Source organism: Leptopilina heterotoma, unplaced genomic scaffold (genome assembly GCF_015476425.1).
Source record: "Leptopilina heterotoma isolate Lh14 unplaced genomic scaffold, ASM1547642v1 Lhet_244, whole genome shotgun sequence".
Lineage (NCBI taxonomy): Eukaryota > Metazoa > Arthropoda > Insecta > Hymenoptera > Figitidae > Leptopilina > Leptopilina heterotoma.
This window is the reverse complement of record NW_025110959.1, coordinates 98,700-120,701: the sequence shown is the minus strand read 5'-3', so window position 1 is coordinate 120,701 and position 22,002 is coordinate 98,700. Positions and strand designations below refer to the sequence as shown.

The 22,002-nt window shown below is 19.5% G+C and overlaps 1 protein-coding gene across 1 annotated transcript in view; it reads left to right on the top strand.

Annotated features, from left to right (window-relative positions):
- The window catches only part of LOC122503110 (rRNA methyltransferase 2, mitochondrial), a 175,286-nt gene extending 153,700 nt beyond the window's left edge, over positions 1 to 21,586 (top strand). Inside the window, exons 6-9 of the mRNA XM_043613541.1 lie at positions 8,742 to 8,868; positions 16,702 to 16,758; positions 19,176 to 19,337; positions 20,120 to 21,586. Coding sequence (XP_043469476.1) covers positions 16,714 to 16,758; positions 19,176 to 19,337; positions 20,120 to 20,311 — 399 coding nt within the window. The 5' untranslated portion in view covers positions 8,742 to 8,868; positions 16,702 to 16,713 and the 3' untranslated portion in view covers positions 20,312 to 21,586. The remainder of the gene's footprint in view (positions 1 to 8,741; positions 8,869 to 16,701; positions 16,759 to 19,175; positions 19,338 to 20,119) is intronic.
- The last annotated feature ends 416 nt before the right edge of the window (positions 21,587 to 22,002 follow it).

The window sequence follows — 22,002 nt, the reverse complement described above, 5'->3', positions numbered from 1 at the left end:
AGAATTTTAGTTAAAAACACTAAAACAAATTGAATTTTGAAACAATTGCAAATTAATGGAGAAATTCAATTATTTTCAAAAATTTTAATAAAATTCTTGGCAAAATTTTAATTATTTTCAAAAACTTTCCTCAATTCAATGATTTTTAATATCTACTACTTTAATAAAAATTCAATTATTTTCATAAATAATAAAACTCATTGCAGAATTTCAATTATTTTTAATACAATTTTAATCAAATTCCTCGAGAAGTGAACATTTTTCTTAAAAATTTATTGGTAAAATTCTTTGTGAGAATTCAATTTTAAGAAACATGCAATTATTCAATTAATTTTTTTTTCTATTTAAAAAATTGAATTCTAGTACAATTTTCTACCAATAATTGATTAAAAAGAGGATTTCAGTTTAAATTTTAGATTATAATTGAATATTAAAAGCATTAGAGCGTGAATTTCTGAATAATCGAATATTTTGTAAAATTAAATTGTTAACAAATGAATTTAAAAATTCTCAAGGAAATTTTTCAAAAATTAATAAAAATAATGCATTTATAGAATAATTTTAGTTAAAAAGACGGAAAAAAATTTAATTTTGGAAAAGTTCCAAATGACAGAAAATCAATTATTTTCAAAAGTAATAATATTCTTCGAAAAAATTAAATATTGTTTAAAAATAATAAAATTCTTCTCAGGAATTCAATTATTTTCACAAATAACAAGATTTTTCACAGAAATTCAATTCTTTTTAAACATTTTAATAAAATTTTTCACAATAATTCAATTATTTTCATAAATCATAAAATTCTTCTCAGGAATTCAAGTATTTTTGAAATAATAATAAAATTCTTGGCAGAATTTCAAATATTTTTAATACAATTTTCATCAAATTTCTCGAAAAATGCAATTATTCTTAATAACTCTATTAAAATTTGTCATGAGAATTCAATTATTTAAAAATTTGTTGATAAAATTCTTTATGAAAATTGAATTTTAAGAAACATTCAATTCTTTAATAAAATATTTATTTTTATAGTTAAATAATTGAATTTTTGTGGAATTTTCTAATAAATATTAATTTAAAAATGTATTTCAAATTAAAATCTTTGAATATTTGAACTTTTCATACTTTTAATTATGAATTCTATCAAATTAATTTTTCTCAAAAAGTTTAATGGAATTTTTTTTAATTATTTGAAGTTTTTAATTTCTAATATATTTAATTGAAGAATGTCAGAATAATCGAAATTTCGTAAAATTAAATTGTAAACAAAAGAATTTGAAAATTTACAAAGAACTTTTTCAAAAATTATAAAAAAAAAATTGACTTGAAGAAGAATTTTTGTTGAAAATTCTAGAAATGAATAATCGTAATGATGAAAATAATTTTTGAAGAAGTTACATAGCAAAGTAGCAAGTTTTAATTATTATTAAGAATTTAAGAAATTAATTGAATACCTAAATTCTTCGAGGAATTTAATTTCAATAATTCTATTGAAAATAATTGAATTTCTACTATGAATTTTTTTATTTAAGAAAATAATTCAATTCTTGCCAAAAATGTTATCCAAATTTTGGAAAATATTTAATGATAATAAATAATTAGTTAATCATCTAAAAAGTGAATTTATTTTTGGATTTTGAATTTGAAAAGTAAAAATTGAAGTTTATATTTTAAAGTAAAAAATTTTGTAAATTGCATAATTGCATAATAATAATAATAATAATAATAATAATAATTAATATTAGTAAAATAATAATGTAAATGAACATTCTACATTTCTCAACAATGTTATAATTAATTGAAAAATAATTAATAATACCATGATCAAATCAAGTTTATTAATTAGTATTTTACATTTTTATTTCACAACTCATTTTATTTCTCAATTATTGTGTTACATTGACGAATTAGGAAATTAAAATTAATTGATTAAATTAATTATATTAACATAATTCCACTTGATAGCCTCTGTGATTAAAAAATAATAATTTTTTTAAATTGTGAATCATAAAATTTTATTAGTTTTTTTCATATATTTAACAGTATTTTTTATAGAAAAAATTTATTATTGATGGTAATATTTTTTTTTAAATTACCAGCGCAGATTGTAGTCTTAATGCAAAACTTTATAGTAAATAAATTTAATAAATTAATAAGATGAGCATTCTCAGATTATAAAATACGGTTCTTTTGTAGTATCCTTTACTACCGGAAGTATTTTTTTGAGAATAACTGTAGCAGTCTTGAATTTAAAAAAAAAATTCTGATTGTTTCTCTAAGGCAAAAACTGAATCTGATGTGAATTCTCCGAATGCAAGGTGCGATTTCTTTACGTGACTGTATTATTCATTGAGGAAAAAGTGACGTAAGTGTAAATATTTTCGTACACTTATTGTATTTTATGAAATCATCTTTATGTCACGATATAATAGCAAAGATTGAATTAATAATTTCTTTTTTTGCAAAAGATCTTCAACTCTTGGTGAGAAATATTGTAAAATGTATAATCATTGCGTATAAATAGTAGCATTACTAATATTATTTATCAAAAGAGAGATTATCTATTGTGAGACAAATTGACGCAAACATCTTTTGAATTTTTTTTCTTTTTTTTTGCAATTTTTAATATTTAGAAAATATATTTTCAATTTGAAATAAAATATTAAAGAAAACGAGTTTGTGTTTTTAACCTTTTTGAAAAATAAACTTCTTTTCTACATTTTCATATTTTATTGTTTTTTCCAAAATTTTTAATACATTACTAGCAACAATTCGCGCGGCTAACTTCTTACTACCTTTTTTTAAAATAAAATTAGCAATTTTAAAAATAATAGAATTTGAAAATTTTCTTATTTAAATTTTTGTTGAAAACACTAAAAAAAATTCAATATTGAATTAATTACAAATAATTGCAAAAATTCAATTATTTTCAAAAAAAAAAAATATATAAAATTCTGCTTATAAAATTGAACTATGTACAAAATTTGAAAAAAAATTCGTAAAAATACCAATTATCTTTATAAATAACAAAATTCTTCTCCAAAGTTCAATTATTTTCAAAAATAAAATGCATTTTTCTAATTTCAATGATTTTCAATATCTACTATTTTAATAAAATTTACCCAAAAGAATTCAATTATTTAAAAAACATTTTAATAAAATTGTATGCAAACATTTAATTATTTTCATAAATAATAAAAATTTCACAGGAATTCAAATATTTTCATAAATAATACAATTTTTTTAAGGAATTCAATTATTATTTTCATAAATAATAATTTAAAATTCTAGAAAATAATAATTGAATTAAAATGATGAAAATAATTTTGCTGGAGTTACAGTATCAATATTCTTATAATATAAAATAAAGATTTTATCTCTCGGTCATCTTTAATTATTAGAAAACATGAAGAAATCGATCACTCCGAGTCTTCGACTCGGAGCAATCGATATCTTCATGTTTTCTAACAATACTTTTTTAAGTTGTTTAATTTAAAAAAAGGTTTGAATTAAAAATTTTTGAATGTCTTAATTCCTGTGGAAAATCCTGTTCCAAAAATAAGATTAAAAATAGAAATTGTGCAAATATTTTTCTTCTTTTTCTAAAGCAAAATAATAATTTTGTTAAAAAAATTGTGATTCATAATCACAAAAATAATGCAAAATAAATAAATTTTCTATTTCTTAATCACAGTTGTTTAACAATTTTCTTATTTTTTTTAGAAGTAAAGAACAAAAATCTGCATAATTTCAATTTAACAAAACATAATATTTAACAAAATTTTAGTCTTTTAATGAAAAGAAAGTGAAAAAAATTCTGATGATTTCTATTTGTCATTACAATTTTGAATTAATTATAAAATAAAAATAATTATAACATTAATTAATTATTAATTAATACTAATAAAGTACATGTTTCGGTAATCTGTTCGCAGTTTGAAGTTAGTTGTTTGCTTTTTGTTTCTTAACTTTTTTTAAATTTTTTTTCTCAAATATTTTCAATTTTAAAATTAATATATTGAAAATCATCGAATTGTTGCAAAGAATTTTATCAAAAAAATTTGATGATAAATAGAATTCCTTCAAAGAATTTTATTATTTAGGAAAATAACTGAATTCTGGCAAAGAATTTTATTAAAATTTTTAAAAATCCTGATTAAATTCTTTTGAAGAATTTCTTTGAATTTTTTTTTAAAACTAATGGAGTTTCGTTAATAATTTTAATTGAAAATTTTGAAAGCAATTGAATTTTATGAAGAAGAATTTTATTAAAAGTAAATTTAAAATAATTGAATTCTTACGAAGAATTTTACTATTTATAAAAATAATTAAAATGTTTCAAAGAATTTATTAAAATTTTCAGAAATAATTAAATTGTTATAAAGAATTTTATAGAAATATTTGAAAATAATGAAATTTTTTCGAGAAATTCAATTAAATTGTTGTTTTGAAAATAATGGAATTTCTATAAAGAATTATTTTAAAATTAACTATATTCAAAATAATTGAATTCATCACAAGAATTTTATTATTTTTTGAAAATAATTGAATTCTATCAATTTTTTTGACGAATATATTTAAAAATTGCATTGAAAGTAATTTAATTTTGATATAATATAGAATTTTTTAAAAATATTTTGAGAATAATTGAATTATTTTTAGAGAATTTTAAATTCTTGCTAAAATTGCATTTTATGGAAATTTTTAAAAATAATTAAATTCTTTATTGTAATTTTATTTAAATTTGATTAAAAATAATTTAATTTCTGCAAAAAATTTTTGTATTTATAAAAATAATTGAATTGTTTTGAAGAGTTTTTTAAAATAAAGAAATAATTGAAATTTATGGAAATATTTAAAAATATTTGAATTCATCCGAGGAATTCAATTAAAATTGTTTTTAAAATAATTGAATTCCTGCAAAGAATTTTACTATATTTATTAAATTAATTGAATTCTTGCGAAGAATTTTACTATTTATAAAAATAATTAAATTTTTTCGAAGGATTTATTAAAAGTTTAGAAAATATGAACAATAATAATAATAATAATTAATTGTGTACTTAATAAGTGAATTTTTTAAAATTTTGATTATGAAATTATTTAAAAAAATTTTTATTTGAAAATAAAAAATTTTGTAATTTGCATAACAATAATAAATTGAATATCACGTTCCGCGCGTAACATTTGCTAATAGTAATAATATAATATACATAATCTATCTAAAGATAAAAAAACAAAAATATAAACAAAAGACAACTTCAGAGTGTGAGGGGCAGAAAAATTGAATGAATGAAAGAACATTCAAATTATTATAGTTAATTCTAAATTTTTCGAAATGAAAATTAGTTTTAGAGATAATATTACAATTTCGGGGAAAAAAAGGTGAAACTTATTTTTACCAGCTGCCTGTTGCAGGGGGTATTCTATGCAGTTCATTCATTGCTGCAACTATCTATATATATATATATATATATACATTCAAAGGAACAATAAACTCTATATTATAGGTAGTATAAAAATATAATACCCATATGTGTATAGTTGTATGCTATTTTCAGCAGCGTAGAAATAAGAAAGAAACATTTTTTTGTCAAATCAGGAAATGTGGTATCACCATAAACTAATATTATAAAAAAAAAAAAAAAAAAAAAAAAAAAAAAAAAAATTATTTGTTACTATTTTTATGTTTTTCTTAATCTACGAAATAAAAAAGAAAAATATACAATCATACCCTCTAAATCTGAATCTGTTTACGAGTTTTCTCTGTATTTGATGAATCAGTCATTTTCACTGCGAAGAACTGTGTAATTTTCCTGATTCACTACTCTTTAAATTTCGATTAGTAATCCTAATTAATAGGAATAATTAAAATTAACTTAAATAAGTGACGGAATTTTTGCTTTTGAATTTAACAAAATTAACTATAGTGAATTTTAGTAAAAACTTCTTTTTTTGCAGCTTTTACTTTTTTTTACTATTATTTATAGAACTCAACTAATTCAGAAACAAAAACTTAGTCTCTAATTAATAATAAAAACTTTAATTAATTTAAATTCAGAACTTCAAAATTTTGCTCTCTAAGAAGTTTCTGGGTCAAAATTCGTAAAGTGGGCAACTAATTTTCGGTTAGTCAAGATTTTTTCAATGCAATTTATGTTTTTCTGTTTGAAATAATAAATAAAAAACACAAGTTGAACAGTTTTGCAAAATTCGATTTTTTTGTTCTAAGTTATTGTTAAATAAACTTTTTTGCATGAATTTAGAAAAGATATTTTTTCTAATAAAGTAATGGTAATATTTAATGATTTTTGGTATGATTATATAAAAATAACACGATTTTTGAATGACATTTTTCATTTTCAAATTTAACGTAATTTGATAAAATTATAAACAATTTATTTAAACAAATGAAAATAAATGCAATTTCTCGATCTGTTATTTTATTTTTCAAAATTGAATATTGTTCCTTATTTAATGCCCAAGTCAAAAAGAAAAAATTGGTATTTTACATTTGTTCAAAAGACATAAATAATTAAGTAGCATTAAGACTGAAAAAAAGTAATAAAAAAGTAGCTACTATTTTTATTTATTTATAAATAATAATTGAATTCCTACAACGAATTTTATTATTTATCAAAATAATTGAATTCTTGTAACGAATTTTATAAAATTTTTTTAAATAATTGAATTCCTGGGAAAAATTTTATAATTTGTAAAAATAATTGAATTCTTTTTTTCATTTTATAAAAATTTAAAAGAATAATTCAAATATTTCGAATAACTTAATTAAAATTGTATTAAAAATAATTGAATTTTTGCGATGAATTTTATTATTTCTGAAAATAATAATTTAACTATATTCTAAACAAATGTTGTCAAAAATTAAGAAAATAATTAATTTTTTACAAAAGAATTTCATTAAAATATTTAAAAATTGATTTCTTTCGAAAAAATTTCTTGAAAATTGTATTTCACACAATTGAATTACTTCGAAAATTTTCGAAAATACTTAAAAAATTTCAAAGAATTGAATTAAAATTGTATTAAAAATAATTGAGTTCTAGCCTGTATTATTTAAATAAATAAATAAATAAATAAATTCTTTCGAAGAATTTTATTAAAATTATATTTAAAATAATTGAATTCATCTAAAGAATTTTATTATTTATAAAAACAATTGAATTTCTAAGAAGAATTTATTAAAATTAAAAAAAAATGAATTCTTGCAAATTTTTTCGACGAATTAAATTAAAATTGCATTGAAAATAATTCAATTCGTAATCGTACATAGGTTTTATTAAAATTTACTGAAAATAATTGAATTCTGTCGAGAAATTTTATTAAAATTGTATTAAAAATAATCGAGTTCTTGCGATGAATTTTATTATTTATGAAAATAATTGAGAGCCTGGAACGGATTAACTGCATGCTACGCAGGATTTAATTTCTATAAACAAATTTTTAGAAAATAATTAATTTCTTTTTAAATAATTTCGTTTTAAAATATTTAATTAATTGATTTCTTTCCAAAAAAAATTCCTTAAATTTATTTCACATAATTGAATTAGGTATATGTACTGTAAAAATTTTATTATTCATATTATTTTAATTTTATTAAATTTTTTATAAATAATTGAATTTTTTTTGAGAAATTGTATTAAAATATAGGTATAAATTTGTATATCTAAATAAATAATACATAAAATAATAGATATTAAAAATATTTTAATTTCATTATTTGTGAAAATAACTGAATTCTCGCAAAATATTTTTTAAAAAATTGAATTGTTTTAAAGAATTTTATAAAAAAAAAATTTTTAATTGTTTCTAAGAAACAATTTTATTAAATTTTATTAATATTTTCAAAAATAATTTCTTTATTCCAACTATTAGCGAATTTAAATTTGTGAAAATTTTCAAATATAGGAAAAAGTAGTTTTTAGTGTTACAAATTTAAAAAAAAGTATCCAAACAGTAGCTAATCGTAAGAAAAAAGTAGTAAATGCACGGAGAAAAATATAAAGTAACTTTTACTATTTTTATAGTGAAAAATTTCCGGTAAAGCATTTCTGGTAATTTTTACTACTTTTGGAGTAAATTTTGCTACGTTCGAAGTAAATATTTGTAAAAATTAGTAAAATTTATTTCGAACGTAGCAAAATTTACTCCAAAAGTAGTAAAAATTACCAGAAATGTTTTACCGGAAATTTTTTTACTACAGAAGTATAGTAAAAGTTACTTTATATTTTTCTCCGTATAGTAGGTTTTAGTAGATGAGTGGGAAACCTCCTATTAATTTTTAGTAAATTTATGTTGTTTTTTAATTTTTTTTTTCTATTGCTTAAAATCACAATTAGTTAAAATTCAAAATAATTTCAATTCACTAAGTATGTATCCTAATATACACAAAGTTGAATGGTAATTTCCAACAATAGAATAGTACAACTGATAGTTTCTATCGAGACATTGGCGTAAGAACTATAAGATATCCCCCACATTCTTCAAAATGTGAAAGGAAAATGAATGGACCAGAAAATGCAAGAATTTTTTTTTCCAATTCAAAAATCCATCAGAATAATCTTTATTTTTTATCATTAATTATTATTTTGAATCGATCGTTAATTGTCCTCTTTAGACAATAGTTTAGTTTGACGAGCATAGGTATTGTGTATATAATATGACTTATTATAATCAAGTTGTATTTTTATGTCCCTCGTAAAAACATCTTTTATGTGTAGGAATGGAAACAGATTCAGCAATGAAAGTGGGGACGCCGTAGTCTTCCAGTTGCCATCGTGCTTTTGTGTTGAACGCAGTGCTATCAGCGCAGGTCGCATTTACGCATTCATTCAAAAATTCAAACAAGTAAGTTCACAATTATTATCACAATATCACAAATAATTAACTTATTATCGAAAATAAATAAATAAGTGCTGTTGAAATTTCGGATTTTTATTATTTAATTTTTTTTTTATTCTTTTCTTAGACTTGAAATTCACATTTAGAAAACATGTAAACAAAACTGTTTTTATCATCGAACCGGTATATTTTACTTTTCTCCGTAAAATCTAGTGATATGAATTAAAATTTTCAAAGTTTTAAATAATTTTTCTTCAAGTTATTTTAATTTTGAGTGTATTTTATAAATTTTCTATGACAAAGAGGAAAATATCTATAAAGAAAACAGGGCGTAGACATATACACATGTAAGGCGTAGAAAAATAGGACGCGTCAATTCTCAATTTCAAGCGTCGTTTTCTCAAGTTTTCCCCTAATTTATCAGTTTTCGAGATCTTGGATTCTTTCTAGAAGAAAAATTCACTTTTTTAGCATATTTTTAACTTTTTTTTTTATTTTATGGGATATTTCAATTCAAAAGAATATAGTAAAGACATAATTTATTTTTAAAAATCGAATATTACGAATGCATTCCAACAATTATCATAAATTTGAATTTATTATTGTATCGATAAAATTTGAAAATAAAAAATATCGAATAAAATTTTGAAATCAATTAAAATTTTTATATCCGCAGAAATTGTTGACAATAAATTATATTTTTTTTTAATAATCGAACTTATTTCCTCAATAAATTATAATAATAATAATTTCCATATACAAAAGATGTATTTTTTAATTGAAAATAAATATGTCACGCGGAATAAAATTGTACATGAAGGAAAAAGATTTTGGTAATTTAAAAAATTAATTTTCTCCGACTTATTGCTTTGGTCGAGCATAAATTTTTTTATGATTCAGAAAAAATTTCTTTGAGTCAAAGAAAATTTCTTTTGAGTCAAAAATAATTTCTTTGATTCAAAAATAATTTCTTTGATTCAAAAGCAATCCACTTGTTTCATTGTAAATTTCTTCGAATCAAAAATAATTTCTCTGATTCAAAAATAATTTCTTTGATTCAAAAACAATCCACTTGTTTCATTGAAAATTTCTTTGGATCAAAAATAATTTCTTTGCATTAAAAAACAATTTCCTTGAATCAAAAATAATTTCTATAATTAAAAAACCAATCACTTGTTTCAAAGAAAATTTTTTTTGAATCAAAAATAATTTCTTTAATTCAAAAACAATTAACTTCTTAGTTCTTTTACTCTATGTCAACGATAAAATTTTTTTAATTCAAAGAACGAATTTCTTGAATTCAAAGAAAATTTCTTTGATTCAAAAGCAATTTACAAGTTTTCAATAAATTTTTCTTTCCAAATTAAAGAATTAGTTTTTCGTTTTAATATCGTTTTTGAAATCAGAGAAAATTTGTTTAAATCAAAGAAATTTTCTTTGATTCAAAAAATCTCTTTTTCTATAAAAGAAAAATTTTTATTTTGAACAAAAAAAATAGAGTCTGAGAAACTGATTTCTTTGAATTAATAAAATAACTTTTTTCTAAGTGTACATTTAATAAAAAAAATTTTATAGAAACTGTTATAATTAGAATTCACTGAATTGAAATTCTCTAAACATTCTCAACATTCTCGATTAAAAATTTCGTGACAAAAAATCATTATTCCCTCAATCGGATAAAATAGGTGTGTTGTATTATCACATATTTAAAAATAGTAATAGTTCCGGTAGTTATTGCTCCTTGAAAGGAGAACAAATTAAATCCCAAGGTTTTTAACAACGAATTGATATTAAAAAGATGTTTGTGATTTTTCATTCGGACATTTATATAGCCTTGATTATTATATAGAGAAAAAAAGCAGTCTAAAATATTCCAAAAATTTTTTATTTTCTGTTAAAATTTATTTTTGTTTTGAAAAAACCAAATGGTTTTTCAAAAATTATTTTCGTTTCGAAAAAACCTTGTGGTTTTTCAAAAAGTATTTTGATTTTGAAAAACAATAATTTTTTTTAAAAATTATTTTCGTTTTGAAAAAACCAAATGGTTTTTCAATAATTATTTTCGTTTTGAAAAAACCTTGTGGTTTTTCAAAAATTATTTTCATTTTGAAAAACCATAAGGTTTTTTTCAAGAATTATTTTCGTTTTGAAAAAACCAAATGGTTTTTCAAAAACTTATTTTCGTTCTGAAAAATCATAATAAGATTTTTCGAAATGAAAATAAATTTTCTTCTAAATACTAAAAGTAATACTGTTTTTGCTATTAATATACTTTTGCTGTGAATGAATCATTCACAGTTACAGAGTAACACGTGTACTTTTACTATACAAACGTAATATATCAATCCCTCACACTATTGTGTATTGGTTCCTTGTGTGTAGACAGTAAAAGTAACAACAACAATTAAACATCAATGAAAGACAATTTAAAAATATTGTCAAATGGATGCATTCAACATCTGGGAATTTGTAGCATTTGTACATGAATGTAGACTTTTTCTATGTTTGGTATCCCATGGCCAATTATTTTATCCGTCCCACTGACCCAACTTCTCGAATTACACGACAGTGTATACCTGATACTTCACATTATTTTTACAATCAATTATGTAAGTCAATTTAATTAAGTCTAGTTCATAAGTTTATTATTATTAACTGTCTTATTATTTTTATAATAATAACTTTTTAATAATAATAATTATTAACTTTTGTTAATTTTCTTTTTCTTCTTTTTCCTCCTTCTCTTCTTTTTCTTATTATAATAATTATTTTTTTTTATTTCTTTAACTATTTTCCTACAATTTAAATGTGAATTTTATTATTATTATAATTATTATTATTTTATTCTTTTCATTACTTTCCTAAAATTTGAAGAAATTTTTAATATATCTAATTATTAACTGTCTTATTATTTTTTCATTAATAATTATTATTCATTTTTATTATTTTTATTTTTCTTATGATTATTATTACTATAGCAAATGTTACGGAATGAGATATTCAATTAATCATTGTTATGCAAATTACAAAATATTTTATTTTCAAATATAAATTTTTTAAATAATTTCATAATCAAAATTTAAAAAATTCACATATTAAGTACAAATATAATTATTACTGTTCTTATTTTCAAAAATTTTAATAAAATTTCACGAAAGAATTCAATTATTTTCTAAAATTTTAATAAATCCTTCTAAACAATTCAATTATTTTTTTAAAAAGTAAAATATTTACAAAAATTCAATTATTTTCAAAACAATTTTAATTAAATTCCCCGGAAGAATTCAATTTTTAAAAAAAATTTTAACTTCGAAAAAATTGAATTATTTTTGTAAATAGTAAAATTCTTCAAAACAATTCAATTATTTTTATAAATACAAAAATTCTTTGCAGCAATTAAATAATTTTTAATCCAATTTAAATAAAATTACACAAAAGAATTTAATTATTTTCAAAAATTTCCATAAAATTCAATTTCAACAAGAATTTAAAATTGTCTAAAAATAATTCAATTATTCTCAAAATATTTTTAAAAAATTATATATAAAAATTAAATTACCTTTCAATGCAATTTTTAAATATATTCGTCAAAAAAATTGAAAGAATTCAATTATTTTTAATATAGTAAATTTTAATAAAATTCTTTAAAGAAATTCAATTATTTTCGAAACAACTTTAATTGAATTTGTCGAAAAAATTTCATTATTTTTAAATATTTCTATAAAATTCTTCATAACAATTTAGTTATTTCTTAAAATTTTAATAAATATATTCTTCGAAAAATTTCAATTATTTTTATAAATAGTAAAATTCTTCTCAAGAATTCAATTTATTATTTTCAATACAATTTTAATAAAATTCTTCTTCATAAAATTCAATTGCTTTCCAAATTTTCAATTAAAATTATTAAAGAAACTCCATTAGTTTAAAAAAAATTCAAAGAAATTCTTTAAAAGAATTTGAAAAAAAAATTTTGATTTTTAAAAATTTTAATACAAAAATTCTTTGCGAGAATTCAGTTATTTTCCTAAATAATAAAATTCTTTGAAGGAATTCTATTGTCATCAAATTTTTTGATAAAATTCTTTGCAACAATTCGATGATTTTCAATATATTAATTTTAAAATTGAAAATATTTGAAAAGAAAAATTATATAAAAAAGTTAAGAAACAAAAAGCAAACAACTAACCTCAAACTGCGAACAGATTACCGAAACATGTATGTACTTTATTATTATTATTGTTCCTTTATTTTTTTAATTATATTTCTACAATTAATTTATACTTTTTTATTAATATTGGTTAATTAATTTATTCACTTATTTGAAATTATTTATTAAAATATTATTGCTTAAGCAATTACATTTTTTTTGTTAAGTACAGGAATATTTCTCTCCAATCTCCATCAATAATTATTTTTCCATTATGTATATAGTGGTTATATTGGTAATTATGAGGTTATTTGCATATTTCAGGTAATTTAGACCACTTTGATATTTTTTTTATTGTCTGAAAACAAAATTTCAATTATTGAGCATGATACTTATTGTCTTCTCCCCTCCAACCCGCACTAAATATATATCATAATATGTGAATGACATGTAGGCATATTTAATCAACTCCTACATAATATATTTATACTTAAATAAATAATTTTGGTAATACTAATAACCAAGTAAATTATACATTTTATATGTAGACATTTTCAAAAAAAAAAATTTTTTTTTTTGGTAATCAGTAAGCCATATTATAATTATATTATTTTTGAAACTTAATTAAATATGCTTATAGTAATTAATAACTAAATTTATTATTTATTTTTTATTTATTATATTATTTTCTATTTATTTATTTTTGTTATTTTTTATTTATTTTATATTAACATAAATTTGATCAACGACAACTTTCTATAAATTTTAAATTAGTTTAAAAATGTTTGCTAATTTAAATTAAGTTGAAATTATTATTTATTAGTAAAATTGACCAATTCAGAAGCAAAAAGTCAGTGAATAATTAAAATTAATAAACATTTTTAAACTAATTCTAATTTAGAGAATAACATAAACGATTTTGACTTATTTTATTTCTTCATTTTATTCTTTATTACTCATTTATTTTATTATTTACATATGTTATTACTTGTTTCATTTTTTATTTTATTATTAACTAATTTTATTTATAATTTTATTATTTATTTTATTATTTATTATTTTGTTTATTATTTTATTTTTTGTTTTATTATTTACGTTATTACTTGTTTCATTTTTTTATTTTATAATTTATTTATTTTATTATCAACTAATTTTATTTATAATTTTAAATTCACTTGGCTTCACTTTGCTCCTCTTTTGTCAAGTGGCAAGGAATCGTTTTTGTAATGGTCAATTCGCAGAGTATTTATTTCCAATTAGACCTGTGTGTTGATGTTCTGTCTTTTAAAGTTAGGCGCTATTGAGATCGGAAGAAGATGGCATGACAAATAAAAAGAAATCTGGGTCAAAACTAAACCTGCACTTTGTAAGCTCGTTTCTCTGACTCATTGGGAGTGAAAATAACATTGATCACTTATTTTAGTCAAATAGCAACATTAAATTGATCCAGCCTTCAATTTCTCGTTGCGTTTACACATTGATACAGTAATAATAACAATATATGATGCACATTGTTCAATTACAGCATCATTTATACACCACATCACTGCTACAGTATTTTACATCTATTATTTACTGTCTCTTAAAAATTAGTCACCCTTTTTTAATTTTTACATAAATTTATATTTAAAAGTAAATTTTTGTTCATTTTAGAATTAGAATTGGAATTTTCCAAAAATGTTAAATGCGTAAATTATTTAAAAATAATTTTTTATGTGACAAAATAAATAGAAAGTTGGAAAGAAAAAAGGTCAAAAAAAAAAAAAAAAAAAAATAGAAAAAGAAAAAAGGGAAATAGAAAGAAAGGGAAAAAGAAAAAAATAAAAAAGAGAAATAGAAAGAAAGGGAAAAAGAGAAATAGAAAAATTTAGGGAAAAAGGAAAAAAGGAAAATAGAAAGAAAGTTCGAAAGAAAAAAGGGAAAAAGAAGAAAGAGAAAAATAGGAAAAAAGAAAAAGAAAAAAGGGAAATAGAAAGAAAGGGAAAAAGAGAAATAGGAAAATTTAGGGAAAAAGAAAAAAGAGAAATAGAAAAATAGGGAAAAAGAAGAAAAAGGAAAATAGAAAAAGAAAAAAGAGAAATAGAAAGAAAGGGAGAAAGAATAAAAGAAAAAAGGAAAAGAAAAAACAAGGAAAAAATACAAAGAGAATAGAAAAGTTAGTCTAAAATTTATCCAGTTTTTTCTCCATGCGAGAAAAAATAATTGAAAACAAAACCAAGAACTAAATATAAAATTAGGTTTACCTTCAAACGATGCTGATCTCACGCAAAACATCTGTTTATTCCATTAAATTAAACTCAGTCATACTATAGAATCGATTTTCTTTCTTTTTTTAAAAAATTGTGTAAGTTAAAAAAAAAGTTAAAAATCTCACGATCGTCATGAAAGGTCAAAACCTTTCTTTGATTAAATTAACAAGGGGAAAAAAAGGCAACTAGAATAATTTATTCATAAATTTCATCGTGCATGCGATTCGTCATTTCGTTAAAAATAAAGGCAATATACGAATCTACTGACATAATTTTCTTAGTTTCTTATCATGATCGTAATTATTCACGTATTCTTTGGAATTTTTATCCTATAAGACTTAACTGTGACGCTAGATTTTTATTTTTAATAAATTATTCAAACGTAAATTAATAACTTTTTATTCATCAAGTTACTTCATTCATTTATTTCTTCAAAACTTTTTTTTCGCTTAATGACAGTGAAAAAAGTTTTTTTTTATTATTTTAGGAGTAAATCTTGGACTACTATCTGAGAATATTAGATTCAATTAAGATTTAAAAAAGAATAGAAATATTTAAATTTTTATATTAAATACAAAATTAAGTATAAAAATGAAAAAGAATATTATTTAATTCAATATTCTTTTTTTATTAAAAATAAAAAAGATCAAATATATAGAACAGAAAGATAAAAAGAATCAAATTTAAAGATTCTAAAGAAGATTTTGTTTCTAGAAAATAGAAATAAAAAATTAAATTAACGAAGAATGAATATTAAATTTTGTATAATATTAAATAAAATGAAAAAGGGAAGGAATATTACGTTTTGTAAATAAAAAAAATCGAGTAATAGAATTTTTTTCGTGTTTAGATAATTATTTAAAATATTGAAATAATTAAATATACGAATTAATATTCATTTTATCAGGTGAATTCGAATTTAGGGTAAAATTTTAAAATACGAGTATAATTGCAATTTACGACTTTGTGCTTCATTAAATTTTTTTCTTTCATACCCTTGTAATAAAGAGTTATTACTTCCTGTGCAGGATTCTTGAAAGCATTTTACTTGCGGGGAAGATAATTTTAATTTTTAATGAAAACATGCTTTCATAATTTCTGATTGTTTCTTACTTTCATTCTCTTAATGAAAAACTGCTGAAACATTGATAATAACAGTGAATTTTTTCATTATCATTTTTTAATATTTTCAATTCATTTTTTTTTTTATTATTTTCAATTCAATTGTTTTTTTTATTACTTTTAATGCAATATTTTTTTTTAATTTTCAATTCAATATTTTGTTGAATATTTTCAATTCAATTTTTTTTTAGTATTTTCAATTAAATATTTTTTAATTAAAAATTTCAACTAAATACTCTGTCTAATATTTTCAATAAAATATTTTTTAATTGAAATTGGCATTTTTAATTTAATCTGTATTTTCAATTTTTGTTTCAGATCACATTCAAAATGGTGTCTGTTTCGAGGCTATCGATAATCAAATTTCTAGAACTTGTAAGTATACAACTTTATCTTTATATTCCGAAAAAAATGAAAATAACTTTCATAATATTGAGGAAAAAATATAAAATTTTCAAAAGTTGATAAGCATTCATACATTTACGTATTATTGGAAAAAAAACATTTTCAATAAGTAAAAAATTAAAATAAATTTGTTGCTTATTATTTATTTTATTTAAATGAAACATAGAGCAATATTAGGCTTCAGCCCATTTTAAACAAATTTTATTATTTATTAAAATAATAAATAATAAAAAGTATGAATAATGAATAAAAAATAATAAAAAACGATATTTAATATAATAAACTAGATAATAAATTGTTTTTTAAAATAGTGGCAATGAATCCAAAAGTAATAATTATTAATAACTATAAACAATAATTATAATAAATTATTTTTGGATTTTTGTAAACCCGGATATATTGACTAAATAAATAAATTGAATAGCTACTTACAAATATAATAAGTAATAAATAATTAAAAATAAATAACAAATAAATAGCAAATAAAAATAAATAAACAAAAATAAATATAGAAATTATCACATATATTTAATTTTTTTATTATTGTAACCTCTGTTTCATTTTTTTTTTTTTGTAATCAATTGTCAGAGTAAAAAAATGCAACAAAAAAATGTTAGCTATGCATGGAATAAATAAGTAATAATAGTATATAAAAATTAGCATAATAAAAATTAAAAATTAACGGACGCGCTAAAGATTTAAAAATACTATTATAAAGTTGTAAATTGATGAGTCATAATTCTTATAATTTCGAAGAAATTTAACATTGAAAATATGACAAGTATATATCACAATGATAGCATATTTATGCGACTATTAGAGTGATCTTTAAAAATGGACATGATATAATCTTGTCCATATTATGAAATGCTGCTCACATATCAACTGTATTAATTAATGTATAATACAGACCTCAAGACTTGAGAATGTAATTATAAAAAAAATACATATTTTTACTATTTTATAAAAAAAAAACTAAATTAAAAATTTTAATTAAATTTTTAATTTTCATTTTATGAGTGAAAAAAATTTTCTACCTAATTTAGCAAGGAATATAGTCACTAAAATTGCTACATTTTTGTTTATTATTTTCTATTTATAAATAATATGTAAAATAATATGTAAAATAATATAAAAATATGTAAATTAAAAATAAAAAAATAATATAAAAAGAAATATATATATATAAATAAATAAATTAAAAATATAAAGTAAAAATATAGAGTAAAAATATCAATAAAAAAATATGTAAAATAAAAGTATAAAAAAATATAAAATAGTAAAAACAAATATTTATTTTTATTTAGAATAAATAATTATAATAAAAGAATAAAAAATTGTTTTTTTTACATTTTTTTTTACTTATTTACATATGTAATTATATTTAAAATACAATGGTTACGTGACTATAATTTAATATTAGTTTAAACTTGAGTAAATCGTATATATATGTTTATGAAAAATAGTCTATAGAATGAATTATTGTTAAAATATAAAATAGGAGTAATTCCTGTTTTTTAATGGACAACAACAATGTATACGATTATCACTCAAATCGATTAAAAGCACTTATACCTTAACCTGCGTCAATATATTACTTGTAAGACGAACTTTTACAAGTAGAGCACTCACCTATTGTAATCGTTTATTTATTAAGTGTTTTCGAATATTAGTATATATATGACGATATAAAGTCGATGTTCTCGTTTTATTGACCTCCTTCAATTTAACGCAATTTTTACATTATTTTTTTGTTACACATTACAAAAAAGAAAATTATAAATACAATTTTTTCAATGAAATTTTAATTAGTCATTAATGAAAAATATTAATTCCCTTATTTATTAACTGTAAATTTATTTAATAATTAATATATCAATTATTAGTAATTAATAATTTAATTAATAATAATTAGTAATTACCAATTTGATTAATAATTAGTAATTACTACTTTGATAATTAATTAGTAATTACTACTTTGATAATTAATTAGTAATTACTACTTTGATTAATAATTAGTAATTACTACTTCGAGTAATTATTTCTTAATTTCGAATTATAATTAACAATTAGTAATTAATAATTTAATTATACCTAATATTTAGTAATTGCTAATTTTATTAATAATCATTAATGACTAATTCTATGAATAATTAATCATTTTTAATTTTGTTAATAATTAATATTTGCAAGGAGAGTAAATGAACAGAAGAAATTAATAATTAATAAAAATAATAAAATATAAAATATAAAAATAATAAAAATTGAAACAAGTCATGAAGAAATTAATTAAACTAATTTTAAAAAAATTTAATTAAATACTAATAATTTAATTAATAGAAAGTGAAAAAATGGTTCGAATACTAATGATCTCTTTAATTTTTCAGGCGGTAGTAATCATTCTCCTGCTGTTGCATTGTTATTCGGATGATCTTGGATTCAAACAGCATATTCGCTTTTTAACAATGGGCACCATTGGAGGCTATCTTATTATTTTAATTGGATTGTTCGCTGGAGGTGTTATGAGCACCCCAGTCAACCGCCGAGTGGTAAATAAATATTTTTATTTCGATTATAAAAAATATTTTCGGCAATTATTTTTTTATTTCAGTCAAATCGAAAAAAAAGATTTAATAATTTTAATAAATTAATTTATTTTATTATTAATTTATTTATATTAATTATATTTAATTTAAAGAATTAATATTATTCAATAATTTCCTTTAATAATTTTATTAATTAATAATGTAATTACACTGAAAAAGAAATTTATTTGATTCAATCAACCGATTATTTGTCTACAAACAAATATTTACTTGAATTAAATAATTTTTACTTAATCAAATAAATTATATTTGTACCAATAATTTCAGTATATTTGATTCAAATACCATTTTTTTATTTATGCCTATTATTAAATAAATATTTGGTCAAATAAATTTTAATTAAATCAATTACATGGTGTTTGAATCAAATACTGAAATTATTGATTCAAATATAATTTATTTGATTCAAGTAAAAATTATTTGATTCAAGTAAATATTTATTTGATAATGGACAAGTAATCGGTTATTTGAATCAAATAAATTCCTTTTTCAGTGTTGGAATTTGATTAATTAATTTAATTTATTATATTTGATTTAATAATTTGATTCAATAATTTGATTAATTAATTTTATTTAATTTGTTCGATTAATTTATTTCAATTTAATAATTCCTAATTTGTTCGATTAATTTTAATTCAATAGTTTCATATCCTAATAATTTCAATGATTAATTTAATTTATTAATTTAATGCAATTCACTTAATGTTAAATTAATTATGTTACAGGATCTATTCTACAGTATTATCGGATGTGCACTTTTCATTGTGATTGGAATTCTCAACATAAATGCATTTTCTGATACCTTTGGCTTCAGCAAATCTCACAAAGATACAGGAATCGCTAAAGGATCAATGGCCATCGTCGAAGGAGTATTGTTCCTCCTGGATGCGTTCCTTACATTTAGAGGAGAAGCTTAAAAAATTTTTTCATTTCTCACAAGGGACTGCTCGAGACTATTTAATAAAAAAAAAAGAAAATCGCCAAGCTCTTTTAGAGTTGCGAAATACACTGAAAAAAATTATATAATTAAAAATTAAATCAGGAACTTGACTATTATCAAATAAAACATTATTAAAATAATATATTATTTTAGAATATTATTCAAAAAATATTATATTAAAACATTAAAGAATATATTATTAAATAAATATAAAAGAATATATTATTATTCTTAAAACATTATTCAAACAGAATATTATTGTTCAAAGAATAAATTGTGTTCGAGCCAATAATTTCTGTTCTTGAAATTAATTAATTAATCCTGAACTTCGATAATAATTTATAAAACCGACAATAGAAAGCATAGAAATAAATATTTGTTTCATATTTAAATATTAATTTGGTATATTTATTTAAATAAATATTTATTTGCTAATAGTCAAAAGAATCTATCATTTGATTAAAATATTTTCATTGCACTCCTGTATAAAGTGTGCCATTAAGTTCAACTCTACATTATGTTAAAAAAAAATGTAAATTATATTTATTAATTTTGCTACAATGAAAAGAAGACTTAATATACTTCGTTCTATTGTCTTTGTTTACAGACACAAAAACAAAATTTATTATTCAAAATTGTGCCTAGGAAAAACTTTCCAATTTTTCGACCTATTAAAAATTGAATTTTATATTAATGTGTGTAAAATTCAATTAAATTTATAATTATGCACAAATATTTTTTTCTACACATGTTAAATTAAATGAAATATTTATTATATTTTTCTATAATAATTCTTAATTGTTAAGAATAATTACCTGAGACATAATGTGTCAAAAGTACAAAATACTCAGAAAAGAAAAATAAAGAATGCCTTATTAATGAGAGTCCCTTTTAATTAAATTTAAGAATTTAAAATAAAATTTACGTTTATTTAGGCTAATTTCACGAATTCATTTGTCATTTATGATCAAAGTGTAACTTTTCTTGTGCGAAAGTTTAATTATGCCTCTGCAAAATATCATCCAGTCAAATAACTGTTTCTATAATAAATGTTACGCTTAACAATTCTGTTTACAAAGCAGAATTTTTCTTTTCTTTTACTACGCATAATAAACAAATATATAAATGTGTGTAGAAATAGAAGATAGATTTAGCTTATGACTGTTATATCCATTACAAATCGTGAAATTTATTTATCTTATTTATAAATATTTTGTAACGTTGTTAATTTTAAGAAAATTAAAATATTTAATATCGTGTGTATTTTTGAAAGAAAGAATTTAATAAAAATTCCTTTGTTCGGTAATTTAGTTTTCTTTTCTCAACTACTATTGTCATAGTTTTCTTTTTTATTTCTTAAAATAAAATATTAATCAATGATTAAAAAAATTCCTCAAAAAATGAAATTATTCTTAAAAATTTTATTAAAATTCATCAAAGAAAATTATTCAATTAAAATTAAAATTAAAAATTATTCAATTATTTTAAAAACCTTTGCTACAATTTATTTATTAGAATTTAAGTATTATTTTCTATAAAGTTTTAATTAAATTTCTTGAACAAAATAAAATTATTTTCAAAAATTTTAATGAAATTCTTTTTGTAACAAATTTAATTTTTTTTCTAAATAATTTTAATAAAATTCTTCGCAGAAAATTTTAATAATTT